This window comes from Lathyrus oleraceus, chromosome 2 (genome assembly GCF_024323335.1).
Source record: "Lathyrus oleraceus cultivar Zhongwan6 chromosome 2, CAAS_Psat_ZW6_1.0, whole genome shotgun sequence".
Lineage (NCBI taxonomy): Eukaryota > Viridiplantae > Streptophyta > Magnoliopsida > Fabales > Fabaceae > Lathyrus > Lathyrus oleraceus.
The window spans coordinates 109,373,815-109,398,913 of NC_066580.1; the positions used below are offsets into that span (position 1 = coordinate 109,373,815).

At 36.5% G+C, this 25,099-nt stretch overlaps 1 protein-coding gene and 1 non-coding gene across 2 annotated transcripts in view; one reads left to right on the forward strand and one right to left on the reverse strand.

Annotated features, from left to right (window-relative positions):
- Window positions 1-679: 679 nt before the first annotated feature.
- Window positions 680-25,099, forward strand: part of LOC127122124 (uncharacterized) — a 47,131-nt gene continuing 22,711 nt past the window's right edge. Inside the window, exon 1 of the mRNA XM_051052515.1 lies at window positions 680-1,835. Within this exon, the coding sequence (XP_050908472.1) occupies window positions 902-1,835 (934 nt within the window). The 5' untranslated portion in view covers window positions 680-901. The remainder of the gene's footprint in view (window positions 1,836-25,099) is intronic.
- On the reverse strand, window positions 17,035-17,108 carry TRNAI-AAU (transfer RNA isoleucine (anticodon AAU)). Its single transcript has one exon. It is a non-coding gene; the product is annotated as a tRNA-Ile (tRNA).

A 25,099-nucleotide genomic window follows, 5' to 3' on the forward strand; every position in this document is an offset into this window, starting at 1 on the left:
CGCTTATGATGAGCCACCAAACCCTAGATTGAGTGAACCCGAAACTTCTAAGGAATGTACCAAACCCACGGATGAAGTAAAGGAACCAGAGGAATCTGAAAACCAGGAAGGTCGAGAAAAAGGAGAAGAATATTTTCCTGCTGATGTGCGATGTAAGAAGGAGATGGAATTTCTAGAACTGAAGCAGGGTAACATGTCTGTTGCTGATTACGCTTCGAAGTTTGAGGAGCTGGTGCAGTATTGTCCTCATTATAATGCTGCTGATGCTGAGGAATCCAAGTGTGTCAAGTTTGAGAACGGGTTGCGTCCCGAGATCAAACAAGGTATTGGTTACCAGGAGATTCGTAGGTTTCCTACACTGGTTAATAAGTGCCGGATATTTGATGAAGATAGCAAGGCTAGAACTGCTCATTACAAGAGTCTTAGTGAGAAGAAGAATAAGGATCGTGGTAGTCCTTATGCATCTCCGAATGGTAAGGGTAAGCAGAAAGTGGTAGATGAGAAGAAGCCAAGTGGGGGAGGATCTTCCATAGCTAGTAAATGTTTCACGTGTGGCGAGCCAGGCCACCGTGCTGATAGCTGTACCAAGAGAGTGCTGAGATGTTTCCGATGCGGTCAGACTGGTCATAGAGTTACTGAATGTAAGGATGCTGGTCCGACATGTTTTAATTGTGGCGAGAAAGGCCATATCAGTTCGCAGTGCTCGAAACCGAAGAAGGCGGCTACTGCAGCTCATACTACTGGTAGGGTGTTTGCTCTGAGTGGGGCTGAAGCTCCTAAAGAAGATAATCTGATTAAAGGTACTTGCTTGATTAATAATGTTGAATTGCTTGCTATTGTTGACACTGGTGCTACTCATTCGTTCATTTCGTATGAGTGTGCGACCAGGATTGGTGTGATTATGTCGTCCCTAGGCGGAAGTATGGTGATAGATACTCCTGCTAATGGTTCTGTGAAGACTTCTGTTGTTTGTCGAGGTTGTCATCTGACGATCTTCGAGAGAGAGTTCGTGGTTGATTTGGTGTGCTTACCCTTGCACCAAATTGATATTATTCTGGGAATGAATTGGCTAGGATTCTATGGCGTGTTCATCGACTGCTATAGGAAGACGGTGCGGTTCTCTGAAGTTGGTGAGAATGATGAGGCAAGATTTCTATCTGCTAGGCAGATAGGGGATTTTGTGAAAGATGAAGCTCAGGTATTCGCTTTATTTGCGTCTCTACAAGCGGATAAGAAAGTAGTGAGTGTAGATTTGCCTGTTGTCTGTGAATTTCAGGATGTGTTTCCGGAGGATGTAAGTGATTTACCTCCAGAACGTGAAGTCGAATTTGCCATTGACTTAGTACCAGGTACGAGTCCAGTGTCGATGTCTCCTTATAGAATGTCGGCAACTGAATTAGTTGAACTGAAGAAGCAACTTGAAGAATTGCTTGAGAAGAAGTTTGTGCGTCCAAGTGTTTCTCCTTGGGGTGCACCAGTATTGTTAGTGAAGAAGAAAGAAGGTACGATGAGGTTGTGTGTCGATTATCGGCAGTTGAATAAGGTGACTATCAAGAATCGGTATCCATTGCCGAGGATTGATGATTTGATGGACCAGTTGGTTGGAGCTCATGTTTTCAATAAGATTGATTTGCGATCGGGTTATCATCAGATCCGAGTGAAGTCAGATGATATTGCGAAGACTGCTTTCCGTACGAGGTATGGTCATTATGAATACACTGTGATGCCGTTCGGTGTATCTAATGCTCCAGGTGTGTTTATGGAATATATGAATCGTATATTTCATCCGTACCTTGATGATTTTGTTGTGGTGTTCATAGATGATATATTGATATATTCTAAGACGGAAGAAGAGCATGCAGGACATCTGAGAATTGTTTTGCAGGTGTTAAGAGAAAAGAAATTATATGCAAAGTTATCTAAATGTGAGTTCTGGTTGAAGGAAGTGAGTTTCCTTGGCCATGTGATTTCGAGTGGTGGGATCTCTGTTGATCCTGCTAAAGTTGATGTTGTATTACAGTGGGAGACTCCGAAGTCTGCTACTGAGATACGCAGTTTTCTGGGGTTAGCTGGTTATTATCGCAGATTTATTGAGGGCTTCTCTAAGTTGGCATTGCCGTTGACGCAGTTGACTAAGAAGGGTCAAGTGTATGTGTGGGATGCAGCTTGTGAAGCGAGTTTTGTTGAGTTGAAGAGGCGGTTGACCAGTGCTCCAGTGTTGATCTTGCCTAATCCTGGTGAGTCCTTCGTTGTTTATTGTGATGCTTCTTTGATGGGTCTTGGTGGTGTTTTGATGCAGAATGGTAAAGTTGTAGCTTATGCTTCTAGACAGTTGAGAGTTCATGAGAGGAATTATCCTACGCATGATCTAGAGCTTGCAGCTGTTGTATTTGTGTTGAAAATGTGGAGGCATTATCTGTATGGTTCCAGATTCGAAGTGTTCAGTGATCACAAGAGTCTGAAGTATCTGTTTGATCAGAAAGAGTTAAATATGAGGCAGAGAAGGTGGTTAGAATTACTGAAGGATTTTGACTTCGAATTGAGTTATCATCCCGGTAAGGCTAATGTAGTTGCAGATGCGCTGAGTAGAAAGTCTCTACATATGTCTATGATGATGGTTCGGGAGCTTGAGTTAATTGAACAGTTCCGTGATATGAGTTTGGGTTGTGAAGTTTCCGCTGATGGTGTAAAGTTGGGTATGCTGAAGTTGACTAGTGGAATTCTGGAAGATATTCGGAATGGTCAGCAAGTTGATGTCGCTCTAGTTGATCATATTACTATGGTTAACCAGGGTAATGGTGGTAATTTTGAGATTGATGAGAATGGCATCCTGCGATTTAAAGGTAGAGTTTGTGTTCCCGAGGTGTCTGAATTGAAAAAGAGTATTCTTGAAGAGGGCCATAGGAGTGGATTGAGTATCCATCCAGGTGCAACTAAAATGTATCAAGATTTGAAGAAATTGTTTTGGTGGGCGGGTATGAAAAGAGATGTTGCTAAGTTTGTGTATGCCTGTTTGACTTGTCAGAAGTCAAAGATTGAACATCAGAAACCGACAGGTATGATGCAACCTTTGAAGATTCCTGAATGGAAGTGGGATAGCATTTCCATGGATTTTGTGACGGGACTGCCGAGGACGGTGAAAGGTAATGATTCTATTTGGGTGATTGTGGATCGATTGACTAAGTCGGCGCATTTCTTGCCGATGAAGATTAATCACTCTTTAGAGAAGTTGGCAGAGTTGTATATTGAGGAGATAGTGAGGCTGCATGGTATTCCATCCAGTATTGTGTCTGATAGAGATCCCAGATTTACTTCTAGATTTTGGGAAAGTTTGCAGAAAGCGTTGGGGACTAAGTTGAGGTTGAGTTCAGCTTATCATCCTCAGACTGACGGTCAGACTGAAAGAACTATCCAATCCTTGGAGGATTTGTTGAGAGCTTGTGTGTTGGAGCAGAGTGGTTCTTGGGATAGTTATTTGCCGTTGGTGGAGTTTACTTACAATAATAGTTTTCATGCTAGTATCGGTATGGCTCCATATGAAGCATTGTATGGTAGGAGGTGTAGAACTCCATTGTGTTGGTATGAGTCAGGTGAGAGTGTTGTACTCGGACCTGAGATTGTGCAGCAGACGACTGAAAAGGTTAAGATGATTCAGGAGAAGATGAAGATTTCTCAGAGTCGTCAGAAGAGTTATCATGATAAGAGGAGAAAAGCACTTGAGTTCCAAGAGGGAGATCATGTGTTCTTGAGAGTTACTCCGACGACAGGTGTGGGTAGAGCTTTAAAGTCTAAAAAGCTTACTCCGAGGTTTGTGGGTCCGTATCAGATTTTGAAGAGGGTTGGGGAAGTGGCGTATCGGATAGCTTTACCGCCGTCGCTTTCTAATCTGCATGACGTGTTTCATGTATCTCAGTTAAGAAAGTATATTGCGGATCCGTCGCATGTTGTTCAGTTGGATGATATCCAGGTGAGGGATAATTTGACCGTTGAGGTGTTGCTAATTCGGATAGATGACCGAGAAGAGAAGACCCTGAGAGGTAAGAAAATTGCTCTAGTGAAAGTTGTTTGGGGAGGTCCAGCTGGTGAGAGCTTGACTTGGGAGCGTGAAGATCAGATGAAGGAGTCGTATCCGGCTCTATTTGCTTGAGGTATGTTTTCGAGGACGAAAACTTCTAAAGTGGGGGAGAGTTGTAACACCCCGATTAAAATAAGAGAATTATTTAATTGAGTTAATAGTATTTTATTAATTTAATTAAATAAAGTTGAATTATTGGATTATTATTATTATTATTATTATAGATATTATTTATGTTAATAATAATTAAATAAATAATATAATTGGAATATGAAGAGTGGAAGGGTAAAAGTGGAATTGGGTAAAAGAGGCCAAAGGAGATAACTGAAGGTTTTCATTTTCACGTATTTTGCCTCAGAGTCAGAAAAGGGAGAAGCGCTGAAGAGAAAGAGAAGGAAGAGGAAAAGACCAAAGATTGCTCAGAGCTTCCTTCAATCCAAAGAGGTAAGGGGTCTGAACCTTATTAAACGATAATATGCGAGCAATTACATGATATAGGATTGGGTTGTTGATAAATTTGGGGAATTTAGGGAGATTGGGAAAGTTGTGGTTTTTGAGAGAAATTGTCCGATCTGTGAGTATGGTGGCGTTATATACATTGTAATCGAAGTATGTTGTGTATGTATGATTGTAAATGTTGATATTGGGTTGTAGGCTTAGAAGCCGCGCGTCCACTGTTTCTGCGCTTAAAATCTTGTTTATGCACATAACAGCCAAATGACGTTCGCCATTATGCCTTTGGCGCTCGCCATTTGGGCCTTTTTCCAGAATAAGAGCGTTTAACGCTAATGGCGTTCACCATTAGCCTAACGGCGTTCGCCATATCAGTTTGACAGACAGTTTTCAGAATAAGAGCGTTTAACGCTAATGGCGTTCACCATTAGCCTAACGGCGTTCGCCATATCAGTTTGACAGACAGTTTTTCCAGAATAGGAGCGTTTAACGCTAATGGCGTTCACCATTAGCCTAATGGCGTTCGCCATATCAGTTTGACGGACAGCTTTCGCGTTTTAAACCCCTAGATGTGATATCGTTGTAATGTTGTTGTTGTTTTTTGAGTTGTATGTCATGCTATTAATGATGATGATAACATGACTATATGATACTGTTGTTGCTATGTTGATTATGATGCATGGTTGGTGTGCATGCATTCATGAAAGGCCGATGCCTAGTGATGAACGGACTGAGTTCCAATGATGTTGTTGACTCCGGGCTTGTGGAGAGGCTTGGTTCCTTGCGGGGAACTCGGATTCTATGGTGATGAATCTGGGAGTGGTGATCCTGTAGTTGGTCACAAAATGGGTATACCGAGTCGTGTTGAGTCATGCATGGGTGTGTGCATTGCATTTGATATGTTGTTTTCTTGATGTTCATGAGTATGTTGATTATGATGATTATGATGAGCTGTGTTGGCATATGTGAAATATATTTATGTTTATATTTCTGTCGTTATATTATTGTTTAATAATGTAATTCTCACCCCTTCTGCATGTGTTTATGTTCATCTATGATGAGCAATGTGCAGATAATGAGGAGTAGCTTTTGTTGAGGTGAAGAATAAGTGTAGAGTTATTCTACAGAGTCGAGTCAATGCTCTGGTCATGTGACACCGGGGTTATGGGATTCAATAGAGATTATATTATTATTTAAGTTGTGTATGAAGACTAAATTATTGATATGTTTTGTTGAAACATTTTTATAAATCGTTAATTGTGTTGTTGTCCGCTGCGAAGTTTTATTAAAATAAATGAAATATTTTTATGTTGTAAAGTGATGAGTGTTAAGTTGAATGAAATGTAAACTCTTCTACATGTTGTACTCTGATAAATTCTTTAAATATGTCGTTTGGGGTAGAAGGGTGTTACAATTACCCTACAAAGTGGGAACGCTTATGATGAGCCACCAAACCCTAGATTGAGTGAACCCGAAACTTCTAAGGAATGTACCAAACCCACGGATGAAGTAAAGGAACCAGAGGAATCTGAAAACCAGGAAGGTCGAGAAAAAGGAGAAGAACCTAAAGATAAAACTTACGTACCACCCCCGCCATATAAACCACCTATACCATATCCGCAAAGACTCAAACAAACCCAGATCAATAAACAGTATCAAAAATTTATTAAAGTTATAGAAAAACTTCATGTAGAAATCCCTTTCACAGAAGCCATCACCCAAATACCTTCTTATGCAAAATTTCTCAAAGACATCCTTACCAACAAACGTAGACTTGACGATCCGAAGCCTTTGGAATGTAATGCTATTTCCGAGGACAAATTAGCGAAGAAAGATAAAGATCCTGGAAATTTCTCCATTCCTTGCCTTTTGGGTAATCATGTCATCGAAAAAGCTTTTCTAGACTTAGGAGCTAGTGTGAGCCTAATGCCTTTAGCAGTTTGTGAGAGGTTAAACTTAGGAGAATTACAACCCACTAAGATGTCACTTCAGTTAGCCGATAGATCTGTTAAATATCCGATAGGCATTTTAGAAGATGTTCCTGTTAGGATAGGTCAGTTGTTTATCCCTACTGATTTCGTTGTCATGGACATCAAAGAGGACAATGATATACCAATCCTTCTAGGTAGACCATTCCTATCGACTGCAGGAGCCATAATGGATGTCAAGAAAGGAAAATTGACATTTGAAGTAGGTGACGAGAAAATAGAATTTATACTTTCGAAATTTCTTATGGCACCTATGATGGGAGACTCGTGTTATGCCTTAGATATCATTGATGAATGTGTTAGAGAATTAGAACAAAAAGAAATTATAAAAACAATTAAGTTACCATCAACTCTCATAAGGGAAGATGATGACTTTAAGAAACCCTACATCGATGATAACCTTTACGAATGTTTATCCCTTACTCCAGATCATATGCCATGCCCTAGGAAACCAACATTAGAACTTAAGGAACTGCCTAAGAACCTGAGATATGAGTTCCTTGATGAAAAGATGAACTGTCCAGTTATAGTCAGTGCTACCTTGAGCCAAGAGGAAACGAACCAACTTTTAGACGTTTTACGAAGATATCCCTCAGCCTTAGGATATAATATCTCTGACCTGAAAGGTATAAGCCCATCCGTATGCATGCATCGGATTTCGCTCGAAGAAGATTCAAAACCCTCCAGGGAACATCAGAGAAGGATAAACCCTATAATGAGTGATGTCGTTAAAAAGGAAGTTCTTAAGTTACTTGAGGCAGGTATAATCTACCAGATCTCGGATAGTAAATGGGTGAGCCCTGTGCATGTAGTACCTAAAAAGGGAGGCATCACAGTCGTGCAAAACGATAAAGGCGAACATGTAGCAAAATGTTTAGAAGGATGATGGCGGATGTGTATAGATTATAGAAAATTAAATAAAGCAACTAGGAAGGATTATTTCCCTTTACCATTTATAGACCAAATGTTGGAGCGTCTAGCCAGACACTCTTACTTATGTTATCTAGATGGATACTCTGGATTCTTTCAAATACCTATCCACCCCGAAGATCAAGAAAAAACTACCTTTACATGCCCTTATGGAACTTTTGCCTACAGACGAATGTCGTTCGGCCTCTGTAATGCCCCAGCTACTTTCCAACGCTGCATGATGTCAATCTTTGCAAATTACCTAGATGGTATCATGTAAGTGTTTATGGATGATTTCTCGGTTTGCGGATTTGATTTCCACAATTGTCTTGTTAACCTTGAGAAAATCCTGGAGAGATGCGTGGAGGTGAACCTCGTGCTAAACTGGGAAAAGTATCATTTCATGGTGACCGAAGGAATAGTTTTAGGACATATAGTTTCCGAAAAAGGTATAGAGGTAGATAAAGCCAAAATAGAAGTTATAGAAAACCTAAAACCACCAAAAACCATCAGAGAAGTCTGAAGCTTTCTTAGACACACTGGATTCTACCGGCGTTTTATTAAGGACTTCTCCAAAATAACCAAACCTTTAACTGGACTTTTAATGAAAGATGATGAATTCATTTTCGATGAAAAATGTAATGACGCATTTAATCTAATAAAGCAAGCATTGATCTCAGCACCCATTATGAAACCACCTGATTGGTCAGAACCTTTTGAGATAATGTGTGATGCTAGTGATTATGCAGTTGGAGCCGTTCTAGGACAAAGGAAAGATAAAAAATTACATGCCATTTATTATGCAAGTAGAACCCTAGATGCTGCCCAACTTAACTACGCAACAACTGAAAAAGAATTACTCGCTGTAGTTTTTGCTATAGACAAATTTAGATCTTATCTAGTAGGAGCAAAAATTATAGTTTACACCGATCATGTTGCCATTCGTTACCTATTAAGTAAAAAAGATGCCAAGCCCAGGTTACTCCGATGGATTCTATTACTACAAGAGTTTGATTTAGATATAAGAGATAAAAAAGGCACTGAAAACGTAGTAGCCGATCACCTTTCTAGGCTAGAACATCTAAAACCTGAACTAGTACCCATAAATGATAATTTCGCCTATGATAGACTGATAGCTAGAGTAGAAACCATTGAAGATAATAACCTAGATCCTTATGAGCACTCCCAAAATTCCTTAGCAATAAGTAATGTACCCTGGTATGCAGACTTCGTTAATTACCTAGCTGCTGATATAGTACCCCATGATCTTGACTACCACCGCAAAAAGAAATTCTTCCACGATGTTAGAAACTTCTATTGGGACGAACCGCTCCTTTTCAAAAGGGGTAAAGATGGCATTTTTCGCCGTTGCGTTCCAGAAGAAGAGGTAAATAATACTATCAAGCATTGTGATTCTGCACCCTATGGTGGACATGCGAGCACCTCTAAGACATACGCCAAGATTCTTCAAGCTGGCATATTCTGGCCTACCATGTGGCGTGATGTCTATGCTCGCATTGTCAAGTGTGATAGATGCCAACGCACTGGAAACATTTCAAGGCGTGATGAAATGCCTCTAAGAAACATTCAGGAAGTAGAACTCTTTGACGTATGGGGTATAGATTTCATGGGACCTTTCCCACCATCCTTAGGAAACAGGTATATCTTAGTAGCTGTAGACTATGTGTCTAAGTGGATTGAAGCTATAGCTGCACCCACAAACGACACTAGGATAGTAATCAAACTATTTAAAAACTATATATTCCCTAGATTTGGAACACCACGTTTAGTCATAAGCGATGGAGGATCACACTTTATATCGAGAATATTTGACAAACTTTTAAGAAAATATGGAGTTAGGCATAGAGTAGCAACACCATACCATCCACAAACTAGTGGCCAAGTAGAAGTATCTAATAGGGAGATAAAACAAATCCTAGAGAAAACTGATTCTATTTCTAGGAGAGACTGGTCTTAGAAGCTTCAAGAAGCATTATGGGCCTATAGAACCGCTTTTAAAACCCTTATAGGAACTACTCCTTATCAACTAGTCTATGGAAAATCCTGTCACTTACCGTTCGAATTAGAGCATAAGGCCTATTGGGCCATTAAAACTTTGAATTTAGACTACCTAGCCGCTGGAGAAAAGCGTACCCTAGACATTCATAAACTAGAAGAACTTAGGCAATCTGCCTACGAGAATGCAAAAATATATAAAGAGAGGACAAAAGCCTATCACGACAAAAGAATAGTAAAGAAAAACTTCAATATAGGCGATCTTGTTCTCCTTTTCAACTCGAGGTTACGACTCTTCCCTGGAAAGCTACGTTCAAGATGGACTGCTCCCTTTGAAGTATCCAAAATTCTAAGATCCGGAGCCGTAGAAATCAAGAACGAAACCTGTAGTCCATTCATTGTAAATGGACAAAGACTGAAGCTCTACGAAGGAGGAGACATTCCAGCATACTACTCAAGTCACACCCTGATTGATCCATCAATCCCTACTACTACAGGTATATAAATTCTAATCGTCAAGCTAATGACGTTAACCAAGCGTTGCGTGGGAGGCAACCCATGGTTTTTCTTTCATTTTACTTTTTCGCATTTATTTTATTTTATTTTTATTTTATTTTATCATATTTTGCATTGAGACTAAAATTTGAATGGTTTTCACTTTCAGGATCACTTTCTTAACTTTTACAGAATGCAGGATTTCGATGACATGCACGTGGCCTATAGAGATAATGCTCAGAGAGAGCGCTACATCGCTCTGTATCAGCGCCCTATGGCACCCACATGTTATCCTGATCAGCACTGTATGGAGGCACTGGGTATCGAGCCGAGTATCTGATTCCTTAGCCACCAGCTTCACTAGGACGAGTTTGCTGATGACTTGAGTAACACCTACGGGAACCTGACATTGGAGTTCCTGAGTTCATTCGACTATGACCCATACTCTGGACCAGATGGGTATGCTGCTTTCAGGCTCTTTGGAGTTGAGTACTCTTTCAGCCAGAAAGAGTTCGACGACCTATTGGGCTTCCAGACCACTCCTGATGCTATCCCGGAGACACCTATGGGATATTTTATGGGTAAGGAGGTTGAGAAGTTTTGGAGTGATATATCAGGTGGCGGAAGCCAGGATCCATCTACGCAGCTATCTCATGTTATACATAACCCCGCCTTTAGATACTTTTAGATGATATTAGCACATTCCTTCCTGGGAAGGCCGGATGCAGAGACATTACTGAGTGAAGAGGAGATCTTCCTATTATTTTGTGCATCCCAGTCTCGCCCAGTAGCATGTGGGAACTTTTTATTATACAGTCTCAGCGGTATCTCCAGATCTACCGAAGGAGTCATCCATGTGGGCGGAATCATCACGCAGATTGTTGTCGCTTTAGGTCTGTCTCGCAAGCTGTTACATCTTCGGATCTACTGTGGGTACACTACCATGGACATCGACTTCTGTTTGACCAGAGGGTTGATGAGGAGAGCCTCTTTTCACCCATGTCAGTTCTGATTGCTGTTCGACAGCGAGGCTATCCATTATTTCACACTGCCAGATCCTATGATGACCAGTGTGCATGATCCAGCGAATTGGAGTTATGCTCTGGAGGGCCAGGGAGAGACCGTCGAGGAGCCGAGATCACCACCCATTGCTGAATACACGCCTACACCACCATCTCCCAGAATCACTATTTTCTCTAATAATCTTTCATTACAGACCCCCGATATCCGCACCCAGATTGGCTGACCTCACTTTACAGATGGGAGTGTCTGATCTCACCCATGCTACTGAAGCCGACTGTCTATATCAGGAGATCGCATAGCTCAGGCAGGAAGTAGCCATGCTCCGTGGATCCACTCAGGAAGACGACATCCCTACTATATGATCTCACCATTCCATCTTATTTTATCTTTCTTTTATTTTATTTTTCTCGTATTTACATAACTCATTTTATACTATCGCATTTGGAATATTATATAAACTACGTCTACACATTGATATTTCTACTTTTATCTATATATGTCTTATGTTTGTTTTATTTGCATTTTTTTTATTTTAGTTGTTTATTTATTTATTAGTCTAATATTTAATTTTTGTTTCATTTTTATTTTTATTTTTACTTTTATAAAATTATGCAAGTCAAGGATACTAGGAAATCACAAGACAAATGCTATTCGGACCCCTCAAAGCCAAAAGACAAGAGAAGCCCAAACCAAAGGACCAAAATCCGGCCCAACCAGATTTTGCCTTTTGGCGCCCGCCATAGACCCTGTGGCGCCCGCCACAGCGTCTGTAAAAGGTCGGGGCAGAACCCCTTTCTTCACCATTTTCACACCTTACAACCTTCCAAATCCATTTTTTCACCTTGGAAAAACATCCTTGAACCCACAAAAAGCTCATACTTTTCTAACTACCACACCGTACAAATCATTTTTCCGATTTCCATTTTCATTTTCATCCGTCAGATTTTGTAAAAATCCAACATTTTCACATTCCACTTCATCTTCTTCATCACTTTTCAAGAGCTTCCAAATGGAGTTTAATGGATTCATTCTTCGAGGAGGGAAACCGGGGGATAGACAAAGAAAAATTATCGAACGGTTGCAAAATCGGGAAATCCTCCCGACAAGGTATGTTGACGAAAACTGTCTCTACACTTTAGGTATCTATCATAGCATATTTCATTTATTAGATAATTTAGGTTTGCATAATTTCTTTTCCAACAAAGAACCTACCTATGAGCGGTTGACAATTGAATTCTTGAGTTCCTTAATTTATATTGTCAACCCTAACACTGCTAGCATAGTTGGTACTGTCAGATTTAGAATTTTTGCTGTTGAATATGAAATCAGTACCGACGAACTAGCCAGCTTGTTAGGAATCCCTCATGGGGACGGTGCTATTTGTGAGGCCCCTTTGGATTCAGAATGGTCAGTTGAGGTATTTTCCTTCTGGGAGCGTTTATCAAACACTTCCATAAACTCCTTTGAAGGAGTTCTTGCCTCAACTATCCATAACCCGGCCATCAGAGTTTTTAGATATCTGTTGGCATGCACTATTTTTGGCCGGGAGAATCCAAATAAGGTTAATGCTAGAGAGATTCTATTTTTACAAGGAAGCCTCACAAATAGACGAATTAATTTGGTCTCGTTCATGCTTGCTCATATGACTTTAACTTTGAATAAAACGGGACCGATTTCTTTTGGTGGATTGATTACATCTATTGCTCGGGCGCTTAACCTGAACAATGAGATGGCTACCCTAGACCCCTTACCTCCTCGCACAATTAACCTAAAATTTCTGAGAGACATGAAATTATTCCGTTTGAGGAGAGAAGGAGGCTATATGCTTATGGTTTATGGTGTATCCATCCCATCTGTTGTTTTACCGTGCACTAGACGTACAAATGTACGAGATGAAAGGAATTGGACCTACGCTTTAGATGCTCCACCTATTTAGGGTCCTCTTCCTCCTAACATTCCTGATGAGGCGGGACATGACACTGATGATGAATACGATCGGAGAGAGATCTCCCGTACCCCATGTGTCCCCCCATCATCCTTCACCATCACACACCGCACCATCTTCTTCTTCTGCAGGTACCACTCCTGGCTTTTATATTACGGAGGAGATGTGGCGAGACCACATGGCTAAAGAGCAAAGGCGTGACGACCTACTCTCTACCATCCAACAACAGCTGGTGAATAACATGAGCTTCATGCAAGAGTTGCAGCGGAGGACAGACAGGTCCTATGACACTGTTCTACAGTCCCTGCAAACAATCACAGATACACAAGCCCGTCAGCAACACCACCACCGTCAGCATATTGCTCTCATAGAAAACACTCAGGGTACCATTTTAGGTAACCTTCGAGAAGTGAGGACCGCTCAGGATGCCCTGCAGGCGAGGATGGATCAGAGAGACCGTCGTCGTACCCGATCCCGTCGCCCACCTCAGGATGGCGAGGGCACTAGTGGTTAGCAAGAGGTTGTCAGGTAACTCTTCCCTTATCTTATTTCGAAACATTGGGGACAATGTTCGATTTAAGTGTGGGAGGAGACTCTATCGTCTTTTCTTTATTGTTTTTCTCGTTTTTCCTTTATCGTTTTTTCTTTGCTGTTTTTAGATAGTTTATTTCCTTTTAGTTGTTTATTTTGCTTTTTAGTATAATGCATGAGTCTGACGAGTCACCAAATATAGTATATCTTTAGTACAATCCTACCTCCCCATACCTTTAGCCCCACCGAAATTTTTTTGCAAAAGAAAATAGTGTTATTCCGAAAGTTTTCAGGTTTTAAGGACATGTTTTGAGTAAGGATATGGTGACTTGGGAGAACTTTGCGAAACATCAGTATTATTTTAGCACCATAGACTTCGTGAATATAGGAATCACTCCCGAAACCCCATATATCATGGCCTTAATCATCAATTCCGTATAAGTCCTCAGTAGTTTATCTCAGCAGTCAGCTCCGGCCTACACATCCTCTACGTAGGGGACCGATGCAAATAAGTGAATGATCCAGCAAAAAAAGAAGCAAAAAGGCAACTCCGGTATAGGTGACCCTCACAAAGTCATTTAAACCAAAGAATTGTAAAAATTTGCTACAAAAAGAAAAAGAAAAAGAAAAAGAAAAAGAAAAACTTACCCACTGTTAGTTGGTTCAGAGGTATCTGGCACTGAACTCGGTAGGGCGGATTACGATCCGATCCCCCACAACTACAGTTGGGTCCAATAAAAGGGTTTACACATATTTATGTGCCAGAAACCCCAGACTCAGATCATAATCACTAACAGGCCACTCTACTATGAAGCATGTACGGATAACGAGCTTAATGTGATTGCGCCTGAATGAAAAGGACACAAAAAGAGATGAAGAGGCAGGCCTAGGTATTGTGGGATAATATGGGTTGGTTAATATAGGAATAAAGTTTATGTCCGTATTTGCGGAATAGTGTCATCATGATACCCTTAGTTCACTCAGTTAGTACCTATCACTACATCCCGACTCGAACTTAGAATTTTTACCTAAAGCACTTGTTTGCACCAGTTTTTCTTTTATGAGCTTTTTAATGTTTTGCTTGAGGACAAGCAAAGGTTTAAGTGTGGGAGAGTTTGATAACACTGAAATTTACCGTATTTTCGACTCCGATTTCACATGCATTCTAGTTGTTTTATTGTTATTTTGTTGTGTTATTGCTATGTTTTCCTTTGTTTTCAGGTTTTTACTTTAATCGGAGCCCCGATCGAGAAAAGGAGTGAAAAAGAGCTAAAAACCCTAAAATTCAGCATTTTGTACATGTGGCCTACCCCATGGCTGGCGCCATAGACCCTGCCATGACGTGTCCAAGCTCAACTTCCCTCAACTACCACATTCCCCACTACTTCCACTAAGGCGCCTCAGATTGGCCTTGTGGCGGGCGCCATGGCCTTGTGGCGGGCGCCACAAGAGGAAAAGTTTTCCCTCCCATTTTCAAGTTGAAGGGCATCCTTGTCATTTCCATCTTTTTACTTGCTTATAAATAGAAACTCGAAATCACTTTTACAATCATCCAAACTTAGAACAGAGGCAAACTCAGAGCAACTTTGTTTCACTTAGGCATATATTCAGTATTATAAAGTGGTAACCGCTTCGCATTGGAGTGTTACCACAATTGTGTAATCAAGTCTGTGATAGAGTCTGTAATCGAGTTTGGAGCACTTTGGAAGAAAGTTAATCCTGCCGCCATTTTCATTTCCGCTTTGCAATTTATTCAACCCTCCGATTAGAGCAGGTTTTTATTACTTGTCTTTACTTTATTTATTTTCCCGCACTCGCTTTAAATTATTTATTTTCCCGCACTCGCTTTACTTTATTTAATTTCCCGCACTCGCTTTACTTTATTTATTTTCCCGCACTCGCTTTAAATTATTTATTTCCTCGCACTCGCTTTAAATTATTTATTTCCTTGCACTCGCTTTAAATTATTTATTTCTCGCACTCGCTTTAAATTATTTATTTCCTCGCACTCGCACTACTTTTATTTACTTTCCGCACTCACACTACTTTTATTTAAATTAATGCACTTTTACTTTACCATGTCTAACTAAATCTATAAGGTTAGAATGTAAGAATCGTAATTGAACTGATAATCCGTACAATTGTTCGTAGAAATACTTAAGGGCTATTTTAACTTTCAACTTAAGTTTTCCCGCACTTCAATTCCGTTGGGTAAGATCGAAAGTCGTCCAACGTCTATCTAAACTTAATTGTTTTTAACTATTTCAAAAACAGCGAAAGCGCTTTGTTTAGTTCATTAGGAGTTTTTAACTTAAGAAGAAAAGAGATTTTAAAACTATTTTCGGACGCGTTTATAAGTTTAGAGTCTGGTTCGTGAGAACCTCTTTTGGTTAAGAAATCCAGGTTATAATACTTTTCAACTTAGTCAAGATACTATATTTCTTAAAAATAGGTTTACTACTCTAACGCAATGCGCACCTTTTTATAAGTGACAATAAGAGGGTTTGATTAGGGGGTACAACTCGGTTCTGAATACGCGAAAGCGACAGTTCCTGTTAAATTAGTTCTTTTCAAAGTAGGAAACATTGCCCATAAGTAGCTCTATTAGCAAGTACTTGGATTATTAATTGATTACGTGAATTACATTCGACCCTGTCTTTATTAATTAATATTTATTCAACACTTTACTTTTCATTGCACACTCCAAAAACACCTATTTTGATTACCTTTGATAAACACCATAACAATAGATAACGATAGATTGACACTTGGTCTCTGTGGATTCGACAATCTTTTATATTACTCTGACGCGTTCGTATACTTGCGAAACACCGCATCAAGTTTTTGGCGCCGTTGCGGGCACAAATAAATTAAAGATTAATTGTCATTTTTTAATTAATTGTTGTAATAGTAATTAAGAAAAGATACGGTACTAGTAAGAATGATATTGTATGAGGTATATTCAATGCCAAATGCAAAGGCGTATAATAGATTGATATGAAGATCATCGGGCGTCCCGTAATAAACCCAGTTGTTACTGCTATTTCCGTATCAGACCCTTCTTTTTCCATAACCCGAGCTCGAATAAGCAAGACATAAAATCAAATAGAATGAGTCAATATTATTAAGAATTTGAAAAATCAAATATTAATTAAGAGAATGTTTTAAAAACAGTATTAAATAAATCTGATCATTTTAATAATTTAAGCTTAGGTCCAGATGTTTTTGAAAATTAAAGATTAATTGTCATTTTTTAATTAATTATTGTAATAGTAATTAAGAAAATATTTAAAAAAGAATATAAAATAAATATAGTAATATGTTTATGTTATAGAAATTATGAGTGGTTATTTATTTTTTAGGAGGAACAAATCAGTTGTAAAATGCTTATAAAAAAAAAAGTTAATGAATTGTGAAATAAATAGATTTATAATTTTAGAAATGGAAATTGAACACCAACGTTTTAATCCATTCACTTGAGCAGGGTTAAAAGAATGTGACTCACTCATTAAATAAGCAACGCGTGCGTGTATTATTTCGGTGGAAAGAGGAAGTCAACAGATGCAAAGAGTAAAAAATAACACGCGAAAATTGAAAACTGGCCCATGCAGGTCTCGAACCTGCGACCTTCGCGTTATTAGCACGACGCTCTAACCAACTGAGCTAATGGGCCGTTTGTTTAAGTCTTGTTTTTCCATTTATTTCTATTAAACACCTCAGTTTACTACATCGCACATGTTAAATCTCTATTGCTTTCCTGCATTGGTAGCTTGTTTCTTTTTTCATTAAATAAGTCCAAATTCATTCAACTTCTCAATCTTTAATTCTTTCTTTTTCTTTAAATCTGCTAATCACATATTCATAGTAAAAAGTTGGTAAATTCCAATTCACTTTGTGTACTTATAAATATATAACAGGAATCTCCATTCTACCTATCATTTTAATAAAAGTTGCAAAATCACCAAAATGTTTTCAATTTATGTTTAAAATAATTCATTTTTTATATAAAATATTTGAAATATATTTTTATTAAAAATTTAAATTATATTATGCTTAAAACAATTGATTCCATAATTTTAAAATTTTACCATAATTTAATGCTTTGAGATTAGAAAGACAACATACCGAATTTGGGACAGGTTTTACCTTCTCGAACAATTTCCTTTCTTCGACAGAGATGAAGAATTAACATTCAAACTTGTCTCAAACTTTTTTAAAATAAAAATATTCATTTTTTCCAACATCAAATTATATTACAAATAATAAAATAAAACAATCTCAAAAAATTTCATACATACATTTCAAATAATAAACTATAAATCAAAATATCAAAGCATTGACCATATATTTAATATTTCAAATTATCAAAAACTAAATAATAAAATACATAATGAAATTAATGGAACAAGTTTATGGTGTGTACTAGTGTCTCGATTATCTGACACATTCCCATATTTTATAATCAAGAAAAACTCAAACAGACTCAAAGTTGGTTTTCTCCGTCAAACTCGGGGTGGATTCGAGAGTGTCTCCACCAGTACGATTTATGTTCTCATGTCATGCCTGCTTGAGACCAACTAATCCAATTGATAACAATTAATTTGATTGTTGAGATTTTAATGAAATTGTATATCTTGAAGCTGACTCTCACTTCTCAAGCCCTCACCAGCTAACTCGTAAGGGTTAAGTTTTATAATTAATTGGTCTTAGTTTGATAAAGTTATTTGTTTTAGAAATGGATTTTTTTACTAGATCCATTTCTCTTACTCGATCATTATAGAATTATGACTCAACAACCACCACCACCAAGCCTTATCCAAAAAAATCTCTCTAGGCACTCTATTATACGCCTTCTCCAATTTAATAATAATTAAGTGCAAGTCATGTTGGTCCAACCGATACCGCTCCACCATCTATCGTAGTAGATATATCGCTTTCATGGTCGACCTCCCAAGCATAAAACCAAATTGATACTCAGTAACTTGAGTCACTTTTCTTAGTCTCTGTTCACTCACTTTGTCCTATAACTTCTTGGTATGAATCATAAGTTTAATTCCCCTATAATTTACACAATTTTGTATATCCCCCTCAATCTTGGTGAGTCACTCAATACATCTATCTCCAAGAACTTTCCATACTTCAGTAAGTATGTTATCTGACCCAACCTCCTTACTATTACTCATAAAATATGATCGTCGCAACCAAAATTGAATCAAATTATTGATTATGCGGGGGGGGGGGGGGGGGGTATTAACACCCTACAATATCCATTGTAAACAACAATTGCCTTTAATTAGTTTCATGGGAAAAAAATGTTAGCCTTAAAGTGTTCAATTTCTCATAATTATCACGACGTATTTACATGAAAAGGAAAACATGTTTTTTTATTAAAGTATTTGACAAGACGTTTAATCTTACTCATACATATCCTACGAGTGGTAGAGAATTCAAAGCTACATAGTTCTTTATAGCAAAATCTTGTGCGTTGGTTGATTTTAAATAAGAAAAGTTTGATTAAAAATAAAAGGAATTTGCTCGCGCTAAAGCGGAAAGAAAAGTTGTTTGGTTGGTTGTAGTTGTTTTTAGAAGGAAGACAAATATTCAAACTAACAAACTATAAAAGTTGTGTCAGAATGCTCGGGATCAAAGATATATACATTCAATTGATCCTTTTTAGTTTGATAAAGGAAGAAAAGAATTCAAACAAACAAGCTATACGGTTTGTGTCCGAACACTTGGGATCAAAGATTTATATATCCAATTGATCATTTTTAGTGTGATAAGGTAACAAGCTCAAAATGAATTATGGTATTTCTTAATTAAATAAATTAATAATAAGAACTAAAAAAATAACTAGGCTTAGAACTAGGGGTCATTTAGCAATAAGATGTAAATCTAAAATAAAAAACTAGAATAGACTAGATCCAATAGTACTAAATAAAGTAAAAACCAAATTAGAAAGGTGTGAATAGTAAAACATTTCAAAATTTACTTGAACTTAAATAACAAACAAATATTAAAACTAAATGTAATAAATAATAAATAATAATATAATAATAAAAGGAAAAGAAAAAAATGGAATGAAAGAGGGAGAGAGAGAGAGTCTGCGTGGAAAACACAACAATCTCCCCTTATTTCATTTTGATAAAATGCAGGGGCCGTAAAAAACAACAACGCATTGTAATAATGCAAACATATTGGGATTATGGTGTGCTACTCTTTCCCCCTGCTTTCGTCATGTCGAAATTGGGCTGAACATTGAAATCGTGTCAGCATGTCGATTTTGTGCTAGCGTGCACTTGTTCGCATAAATGCTTGCTATTTTGGAGTTGTTTATTTTGAACTCGTTTTTGTTAGCAGTTTTGCATTATGATATATGATATGTCAGTTGTATTTTGATTCAATTATGATATGTGTATTCAATATTAGTGGCCTGCCTAATTTTTTTTATTCGGTTACGATATTTTGATGATGTAATATTTGTTTGTGCTACTGCTGCTCTTGTTTTTGTTGTGTTAAAATGGATTCCGAAAATATTACGCACATTAGCATTAGTTTTGCTTTTCTAATTCGATTGCGATGAGCGTGTTTTGCGTTAGTAGTTTGCTAAATATTACGCATATTATTATTATTATTATTATTATTATTATTATTATTATTATTATTATTATTATTGAGAGTATGTTAAATAATTATAACTTACATTTGTGAGTAATGCCTTATAAATTTAAAGCTCTTCCCATTTAATTTATTAAAATGTCTAGTAACTTTGATTGAGTTGGTTAATACAATAAGTTGCAAAAGTATCCTCGCTTGTGTAAATTTGATTCAATCAAATTTATAAAAGATGTGGTGTGTAATTATTCATGCGAACTGTTATAGTCCGTCAAAAGGAAGACACGGTTTGACCGAACAGTTGCATACTTGTGATGGTAAATATGTAGTAATTATTAATTTTATCCATGTGGGTAATGATTGATATCAAATACGTCCATTATTTGACTTTACTTATTACTAATGTTTGATCATTGCGTAAGAGTATCGTTTACAGTTAATTTTTACAATCAAAGATTGAGAATTAATGGCGTGTTTGGTATCTTGTTTGAGTCTTTTAATTTATAAATAAAGATGAATGTCTATATATTAATTTATTGACATATCAGTAATGGTTTGTATGAGTATAAATCTTTCAAGTGTTTATTTGATTGCACTCACACATATAAGGTAAACATGCGACGATAGTAAGAATCTATTGTTTATCAATATTAATTGTCAGTGTATGATCATTGTAACAAAATATCACTAGCAATTGATGTTATTGTCTAAAGAATTTACATGAATGATGCACTTGGTATTTTGGTGAGTACATTTTTTTGGTTTTATACAAACTAATATAGTTTATATATCTGCAAAATATGCTAGATTTTGATTCTCAAAAGTTCTAACTTTTAGGAATAAAATATGAATATTATGTTTTTGGATCTAGACCTTACATAATTATGGAGAAACTAAAATTTCCTCACAATTTAGTATATTTAAAATGAGTCTCAAGCAGTGGCGGAGCCAGATAAAAAAATTTGGGATGACCGCTAACGTAAAATAAAGATTATAATTAAAATGTAAATAGTATTTTAAATAAAACATTAAATTTAAAATAAATACAAAGTTAATTACTAAAAATTTAAATTACATGACTTAAAACTACCTTAAAGTAATGTTTTACGCGTTCCGAGTGACTTGAAATCGTCAATAATTGACTCCGAACTAATGCTTGCACTAATCTCCCTTTCAATATATACTGTCATGCTATCTCCAAGAAACTCATCATCCATCTTGTTTCTCAACTTAGTCTTAATAATTTTCATTGCTGAAAAAGACCTCTCAGTTGTGGTCGTAGAAACGGGAAGAGTCATGATAAAACGAAGTAGTCTATCAATCAAGAAGTAAGTTTCAGCCTGTCCAGATGCAACCAAACATGAACATAGTTCTTGAATAGTTGATAAATTATTCAAGTTTGATGCTTGACAAGCAACAAATAGAAAATGTTGGAGTTGAAATTGCAAATTATTCTTCTCTTGATCACTAAAATCCATAGGATAATATTTTTCAACTAAAGAACAAATAGTATCAATGTTAAAAGCTTTATATCCATCCTTAGGAGATAAAGAACAAGAAAGAGTTAACAAATCCATTGCCTGCTCACTGAATCTGCTATTCAACTCTTGTAACTGTTTGTCAATGGTAGTGAAAAAGATTTCAACGTAATGTTGAATTGTGACTTGATTCTCTTCAAGACGGGAGCGTCCAAATCTTGTTGTTGAATGAACATCATTAAGATCAGGAATCTCAATACCATGCTTTTCACAAAAAGATACCACTTTAGTAAACAATATATCCCAACCATTTTCTCTCAAACCTTGAATAAGATGTTTTGTTGAACGAACCAAGTTCATAGCACTAACTACATCTTGATTTTTTTTGTAAGGCTTGACAAAGCATATCTGTTATTCCCATGATTTCTTTCATCAAGTGCAAAATAAATATAAAATCAAATGCCTTCAAGTAATTGTAACAACTATCTGCATCCCCACGTGTAGCATAACTCCCTCTATCTTTTGCAATTTTTTTTAAAACTAAACAAGTTGCTTCATACATGTTTATCAAGCTAGAAATTGAATCGTAATGTGATCCCCAACGAGTATCTCCAGCTCGTTTCAATGTACCAACTTGATTTGCACCTTTACCAGTTACAATCTCATCAATCTCTAACAAATAAGCAATTTCTTCTAATTGGGCAGCTTGTAACTCATCATGACGCTTTGTAGAAGAGCAAACAACATTCACAACAAAGATCAGCTTCTCAAAAAATTTATGAACATGTTTGACTTCTCTTGATGATGTAACTAATGCAAGTTGCAACCGATGAGCAAAACAATGAACATAGTATGCATAAGGACAATCCTTCATAAAGAGGGCTTGTAAACCATTCCATTCTCCTCTCATATTGCTAGCACCATCATACCATTGGCCACAAATGTTACAAACATTAAGGTTATGTCGAGAAAGTATATCACATATTGCTTCCTTAAGAGTTAAAGATGTAGTGTCTTTAACATGTGCCACATCAAAAAATCTCTCTTGTATTAAACCAACTTTATCAACAAATCTTAATACAATAGCCATTTGTTCCTTTTTTGACTCATCACGAGCTTCATCAACAACGATACAAAATTTGGAATCACCAATTTCCTCACGAATACTCTTTTTCACCCTACTAGAAAGAATTTGCAAGAGCTCTTTTTGAATTTGATGTGAAGTATACTTGCAATTTTGTGGAGCATTTTCCAACACAACTTTTGCAACTTCATCATTGTAGGATGCTAAAAGTTTCAATAACTCAAGAAAGTTACCTTGATTTCTTGATTTGCTACTTTCGTCGTGACCCCTAAAAGCACAAGCTTGTAGTGTTAACCAACGAACAGTGTCAATTGAAGTCTTGAGTCGTAACCGATTATTCATTCTTTGACTTGAACTTTGCACTTGAATAACATTTCTAATATGACCATCTTGATTCAACAAGTCTTGTCAAACTTTCATTGCATTGTTGTGTGGTGAGCAAGGATCCTTCCCTATGTGTTTAAGAAAGGAACAATGTTTTCCATTCCTAACTTTCTTCCAATTTCTAAAACCCATAGAAATAAAGACAAGTGATCCGGGACGTCCACTTAGTTTTTTGATAAAAAGGTAACATGGTAAGCAATATGCGGCATCTTCAGATGGTGAATATAACCATGATGGAAATATGCTAAACCAAGTATGTTGAAACCTTCTCGGATGATCTTCGTTATCGGACAAATGATAGTTTTCTAAATAAATTTGATATGGACCCCATTTTAGATAAGCTCTTCGTATTGCATCCACTTGATTTGGTGGATATTGCCAAATCGGAGGACGCTTTCCAGGATCGCGTTCCAAAGAATTTTCAAAACCATGATGCTCTTCAATTGTTGGATTCTCAAGAACTGTTTTAGATTCGGATGTCGGGATTATAATTTCTTCATTTCTCTCTTCTCTTTCAATTTCACATGCTTTCCTTTTGAAAAAAGAATCAATTTTCCTATTATTCATCTTTACTCTTCCTATAATATCATATCAGATCCAAAAATCAATTTAGAGAACATAAAAATTAAAAGAGAAAAAAATTAATAAACTTAATTAATCAACTTTAATCCGTTTTCAAATACCGGTAACTTCACTATTAGAAATTAGCAGCAACAATGATTAAATAAACCTTATTACAGTGTATAACTATATTTGTAAATTACAGTGTTATGAATTGGCTTAATAAACCTCATATAGATTATTTTAACACATCAAGAAAGAAAGGAAATGTAGGAGCTTTTTACCTTATCTGTATTTTAACCTAACTTTGAATGAAAAAGAAAAAATAAAAATTAATTTTAATTTAAAATAAGGATGTTTTAGTAATTTAATATATATGAATTAAAAAAAAAAGTTGAGGGGTGGCCGTGGCCTTCCCACGTCCCCCTCAGTTCCGCCACTGGACTCAAGTTTAAAAGTGAGTGCACTCCAAATTACACAGTTTTATGATCTTAAAGCTTTGCAATCCAGAGACATTCGAGGTGTTATTTAAGATGAGATAAATTTTGTCATATTATCTTTTGCTTAAATTCTAGTGCTTCTAAATCAATAAATCGGAAGTAAAACTCTCATTTGAGTGATGAATTTTCATTAAGATTATTAAGCAAAGAAAATATCATAAGCACATTATGAAATTATTTAATCTTCCTAAAGCGTAATAGTTTCGTCAATTAGGTGACTTTGTCAAAAATTTAGTATATGGTAGCACAATTAAGTTTATAACTATTAAAGTTAGAAATTATTATTTAAAATAATATTTCATAAAGTGTGCAATAAAGAAAAGATTGAAGCAAGAGAAAATAAAATAATACTCATCCAGTAAATACCTTAAAGGATAAGGGTAAATAATGAATAATAAGAAAATATGATTTGAACTGACAAATGTTCAATGGTGTTGAAAGATACATCAATTTAAAACGGACAAATTTGGTGAAGATTGATATTTTATATTTATTTTTAATTATTTAGCTTAAATTTGTATTTAAAGGACAATTTGGTGAATGAATAAAGTTTTGTTTTAATATTATAACTTTTTTTTAATGATGGATTCAATTTGTCTTTTAAATTCAAATATTATTATAGTTAACTCAGTCATGATTTATGACAATCTAGAATTGTTGAAAAGTTTGAGAAATATAAACTTTAGTCCCAAGTTAAAGAATATTTTGAGACAAATATTGTAATATGTCTTGAGAATATTGAGTTTAGTGGAGAGATATGATCAAAGAACAAAAATGAGTGGGAAAGAATTGGTTATAACTTAATTCATATAGTTGTTATTTATATAGCAAATTTGGACCATCGTACGGATATTATTGTTCTTTCTCTCAATTAAATTAAGAAATTAATTCTTGAAGATCAAACTCAACATCCTCAAGAACTAGAGCATCAAGTGTCTTAAAGAATTGATTAAAGAGAGAAATTCTAAATGACGACATAAGATGGATATCAAGTTAGCGTTTCTTAATGGTGACATTAAGAAATACAATATGGTACAATGGG